This window comes from Haplochromis burtoni, unplaced genomic scaffold (genome assembly GCF_018398535.1).
Source record: "Haplochromis burtoni strain Fernald_Lab_line unplaced genomic scaffold, NCSU_Asbu1 Contig_1352, whole genome shotgun sequence".
Classification (NCBI taxonomy): Eukaryota; Metazoa; Chordata; class Actinopteri; order Cichliformes; family Cichlidae; genus Haplochromis; species Haplochromis burtoni.
In genome coordinates this window covers 32407-38304 of record NW_024583713.1, presented here as the reverse complement: position 1 = coordinate 38304, position 5898 = coordinate 32407, and the positions used below count along the sequence as shown (strand labels likewise).

General features: G+C 37.9%; 1 protein-coding gene across 1 annotated transcript; it reads left to right on the top strand.

Moving 5' to 3' along the window:
* Positions 1-1869: 1869 nt before the first annotated feature.
* Positions 1870-4911, top strand: LOC102305588 (GTPase IMAP family member 9-like). Its single transcript, XM_005952223.3, has 2 exons — positions 1870-1980; positions 3628-4911. Exons 1-2 carry the CDS (start codon positions 1956-1958, stop codon positions 4416-4418), a joined length of 816 nt encoding a protein of 271 aa, XP_005952285.1. The 5' UTR covers positions 1870-1955; the 3' UTR covers positions 4419-4911.
* The last annotated feature ends 987 nt before the right edge of the window (positions 4912-5898 follow it).

Below are 5898 nucleotides of genomic sequence, written 5' to 3'. Positions count from 1 at the left end.
GAATATTATGGACCTCTGTTGCCAGTGCACCTGAACCGTACTGATGGAATAACAAAAGCTCATGTTCCTAATACCCCACCCACTGGAATCCTAATTTGTCCCAAAACCCTTACAAAATGAGCCCCAACCCATATTCTGGCCCTAACCCTAACCACTCCATTAATCTGGCCCTAACCCTAACCTAATTAACCCTAATCTGGCCCCAACCCTATTCTGGCCTTAACCCCAATTAATTGGGTTTATAATTCATAATTAAAAATATTTTTTGATTTGGCCCTAACACCAAAATTACTGGATAAAAATTATTTACAATTAATTAAAAACACTCAATTCATGACTTTCATTAAAAAATTAGAAAACATATATTACGTATACAATTGGGGTTAAAAATACTACATACACAATAAAACAATACAGTAGACATGGTTACATGTGGTTAAAAAATTGTTTCTACGATTATAAATTATTTACATGGTTAAAAAATTAAAAACTTTCTAAAAACATGTTTTTGCCAGTGAGGAGTGATTAAAAAATACATTTGTAAAAATTCTATTCGAAAAACTAAAAGCGAAGAGCTAAAAATACTAATTTGGCTTTCTAAAACTAAATTCGAACTGAAAAAAAGTGGGAGGGTATAAATAGAAGGGGAAGGCACTCGCTGCTCATTCCACTCCAAACCATCGGACGGAGCAGACCTCTGAGAGCAAGCCTGTTTTTCTTTCTGTGTGTGCCTAGGCCTGAAGAAGACCTTCACAGGTCGAAACGTTGCCACATAGGCACACAAATTCATTTGGCCTGTTATAATTTAATTTGATTTCTTTTTTTAATAACTAAAAGGTTTTTTTCAAAACCAATTTATTTTTTTATTTCATTTCTTTAAAAATTTAAGTTAAAAATTACATATTTAAGTTAAAACCTTAAAAATTTACTTTAAAAATTTAATTTAAACTTTGGTAGAAAAACCAATTAAAAAAAACACTCGCCTCCATCCAACTCACCATGGTTGGATGGACTTCTGACTGGACCCTGGTGCGCCATGGCGGACGCCGTGGACAATCCAAGGTCCAGGCCCCTTACCGAGGGATGGCCCGTGCACCGCCCGCCTCCAATTGGAGGAGGGGCCCAAACACTCATCCTCACTGCGTTCTCTTTCACAAATCCTAACCCTGGCCTGTGCATTTCCAGTAGCCCTCTATCTAACCACCCAGTCGTCGGACGACGTGGGGAGGGCTCACTGCGTTCTCTTTCACAAACCCTAACCCTGGCCTGTGCATTTCCAGTAGCCCTCTATCTAACCACCCAGTCGTCGGACGAGGTGGGGAGGGTTCACTGCGTTCTCTTTCACAAATCCTAACCCTAGGTTACGCATGCCGTGCGGCGGCCCGTGCATCTCCAGTGTTCCTCTATCCAACCACCCAGTCGTCGGATGAGGTGGGGAGGTTCATTGCGCTTCTATCTCAAAACCCTAACCTTATCTGGATTTAAATCAAAATTTTATTGTTAGGGATCACCATTAAGACAGTAATTTTACATTCAGTGCAATATTTTTACTTTTAATGTTGGTCCTCTAAATTAATGTCACAATCTGTCAAAAACAATGCTCATCACCTCTGTGTTTGCTGTCTTTGTTATTCTCCAGGATCCAGTGATCCCTGTTACATTAACAATCACCTATATAGATTTTATCACTTTCTACAGTTACAGTTTGACAACAGCAGGAGTAGTAGTTTCCCCACTCAGTGAAACTTTTCACACAAACCCAGTAAGTACACACCTCTAAAATGATAGTCTCTGATCTCGATATGTGACAGGACTCACTGTATAAGGACATGACATGATTACAGGGAGGAGACTAGAAGCAAAGCAGAACTCAGTGTTGATTGGAAAATTAAACCATTCAGCAGCAGAGTATCAATAGGAATACTTCACAGACAAACTGCCTGGAAAAGAGAAAAATGGACAGGAATTATTGTCAGCTTTGTAAGTACATTAAAAGTTTTTATAATCATTTAGTACTTTTACACCTTTCTATAAAAGATTTCAGCTTCAAATTTTCAAATATGGAATCCTGTTTTTGCCAACAAACATTTTTAGAATGCTTAATGGATGGTTCATGGATAATATGAGAGCAGACAGAAAACATCCTTAAAGATATCTTTCATACATCTTTGGTCTATATTGTAGGTAGTTCTTTCTTATTTACTTTCCTTGTTGCAGCATTTAACACTGTATTTAAACCTTTCGTGCTGATCAAATGATTTTTTTAGTTCACTGACAAATTAAATTTGGTATATAAGTAAACAAATGACGTTAATGGAAATAACATCAAAACAGCAGCAATAATAATAATATTATTAATAACTTTACATATACAGGAGCACCTATGTGGCAATATGTAAAACACCTTAAACAAGTCATTGTGGCTGAAACTGAAATGTATTGGACCAATATTTATAAGACACATCATTTTAACTTATACAAACAACAGTGCATGTTAGCAAATGCAGGACACAGAGAGGTTACACAGAGTTTACTGTATTTGCAAAATTTAAGGCAAATTGAAGGAGGTAGTAAGAGGTGGTTAGCAGGCTCGACACAGAGCAGATGTCCTTGCATTACACAAAGGGAAATCCACAGGCCTGGAAGAGTGTGCACAGAAGGAGGATTGTGAAACAAGAAAATAGAACATCGCAGGAACTGTTAGCCAAGTGACATTTGATGATAGCATGTGCAACAAATTAATATCTGGAGGATTTCCTCAGCATTAAAAATATTGAATGCGAGTAACCAGCCGCAGGTAAGAAAAAAAGGTGAAGGCATACAGAGGGCACAACGGCAGACCACCCCGAAACACATAAACAATAGGACATAAGGACAGAGCAAGAGAGCAAGAAACAGAGAGAAAATGTCAGGGACTGCACAGGAAGACCAATGACCATAACAGACACACAAATAAATGTTACTGCTTGCTATAAAATGACGAAGCATTTGTATGTGATGAACAAAATGTTATAAAATTTAATTCCACTAAAGACCAATGCAAGGAAGAAAGAACATAGGAGTGACTTGCTAGCACACTAGCTATGGAAGACATCTGAAGTTATTTACTGATAGAAACAGACATATGCAAGTTTTAGTTGAAATAATGCAACTGAGCTTTGAGATGTCAATTTTAATTATATAAAATATCAATAACCAAACAAATACCAAGTGAAAAAATCAAAAATGCATATTCGGCAGACTTTATGAATATTTTAACAAAACATTGCTGGTGGGTCTAATACTACCACTGACAAAAAATACAAGCAACTCATAAATAATATGAATTAATCAAATATATTTTGGATTCCTTTGTGTTAAAGTACTGTCATTATCTCTGAATCTATAGAAATAAAGTTATAAAATATTTGTGAGCTGGGGTCACTATTTTCAGCTTAGAAATGAGAGTGAAACAACAATCACTGCTTCCATTTAACATTTGTTAAAACTTTTTTTACTGTCAAATTAAATGTACCACACCAGTTTCATATTTGCTTTACCCATTCCAATCAATCTTGTGTGTAAACAGAAGCTTACACGTAAAGTTCCTCACAGCACCAATAATGTCTTTGTGAAATTCTCCAACAGGTGCAGAATGGGCACACCAACGGATTGCTCTTGTGGGAAAAACTGGAGTTGGGAAAAGTGCCTCTGGAAACACAATCTTAGGACTGAAAACTTTTAAACATAACAATTATGCAACCACAGCATGTCAGATGCACACTGCTCAGGTTCATGGTCAAACCGTGACTGTAGTTGATACTCCAGGTCTGTTTCATGGCAGTAAAAATGAAGAAGAAGTGAAGAAGGAGATCACTAAGTGCATCTCCGTTGTTGATCCTGGTCCTCATGTGTTCTTGGTTGTCATCCGGGCTGGCAGATTCACAGAAGAAGATAATGAAACAGTGAGAATCCTTCAGGAAATGTTTGGAAAGGAGTTAAAATATTACATAATGGTGTTGTTCACCCATGGGGATGATCTGGAGGCAGTTGAAGAGTCTATAGAAGAATTTATCCACAGTAATAAAGCACTCGGTAACTTCCTCAGTTACTGTGATGGAAGGTATCATGTTTTTAACAACAAAGAAAATGACCCCTCTCAGGTCAGAGATCTGCTGAAGAAGACCAACACAATAGTTCAGGGAAATAGAGGAAGCTTTTACACCTATGAAATGTTCAGAAAGGCTCAGAGAGCTAGAAGAGAGGAGATTATTCAGTACATTCTACTTATTATTGGACCTGCCATTGGAGCTGCCATTGGAGCTGCTATTGGAGCTGATATTGGACCTCACTGGGGTCCAGTGGGAGCTGCAGTAGGAGCTACAGCTGGTGTTATAATGGCACTGCAAGCAAAAAAGAAGGGATGCATTATACAGTGATATCCAACGAATCCCTGTTATGAACAGATTGTTTGTAGAGTCACAGATAAGGTTGATCTTAATTTTCCTGTCATTATTGATCATTGATTATGGGAATAATAGCACCAGTGGCAGCGAAATTCTGTATAGTCAGGTCCTGGCTCTATTATTATTATTTTTGGTTGTATAACAAACTGCTTTAAAATGGATGTTGCTGTAAATATTGAACTATTTTTTAATTTTACTGATTCAAGAGTACTTGAAGTCGCCATCCTCAGTCCAGAGCTAGCTAACGAGTGAATGCCTGTTCTTCATATTTAAGACAAGAGTGCCTGATTGATTGATTGATTGTACTTTACTCATTCCGAGGGAAATTGGGTTAAGGCTGCCAGCCGTGCCAGCGCCGTCTTACCCATCCGACCATACATACATTACAAACATCACACTTAAAAAAAAATACAATAAAATAAAAACATCACATGGGGAAGACAGGTCAGAGGGGTATAACATGGAAAAGACCCAGCAGAGGATGTACTTCCTGAGACAACTGGGGGAGTACAGTCTTCCACAGGAGCTGCTGATCTAGAAGCATCTGTGTTGTCTGCATTGTTTTGGTTGTTTAAAGGTACACTTCTATATACTAGCATGAGAAGATCATCTGAAAATTGCAGCTATGTCCAATGTTTTAGAAATTAAGATGACATCGTGGAACTGTAGAGGGCTGCAAAAACTTAAAAAAGTTAAACAAGTGATGAGAAGGTTAAAAGATATGCATTCCAAAATAATTTTTCTCCAAGAGACTCATCTTACTGGAAAAGAGGACTTAAAGATTAAGCGGAGATGGCAGGGAGAGGTATTTTCAGCACCATTTAACTCCCAAGCGAGAGGGGTTTTGACTCTAATACACAAGTCCGTCCCCTTTAATGTTTGTAAGGTGATTGCAGATAGGATGGGAAGGTATTTGATTGTTCAGGGTACTCTCTATACAGAACCTCTGATTTTAGTTAATATTTATGCCCCAAATAAGGATGAACCATCTTTTTTTAATAACCTGTTCTGCACGCTGTCAGCACTTAGTGGTCAATATATTTTAGCGGGAGACTTCAATTGCACTCTGAACCCAAGTATAGATAAATCATCACATTTAGACAAATCTCATAGCCAGAGTAGGGAAACCATTCTTCAGTTTGCTAAGGAATTAAATCTTATGGATATATGGAGAGACAGGAATCCTGGTGTATCGACATATTCATGTTATTCAAGCACACATAAATCATACTCACGAATAGACTACTTTTTATCTCAGCAAGTCTGTCCTATAAAGTGAACGGTTGTGATTATGGCAGTGTCCTTATCTCAGACCATGCCCCAGCCAGTCTGGTCTATTTGGATCCAGGGCTAGTACGAGATCCCCCAAAATGGAAATTTCAGCAAAGAATGGATAAAGGACAAAGACCTACTGGCGTACCTTGACAAACAAATTACTGATTACTTTGAGCTC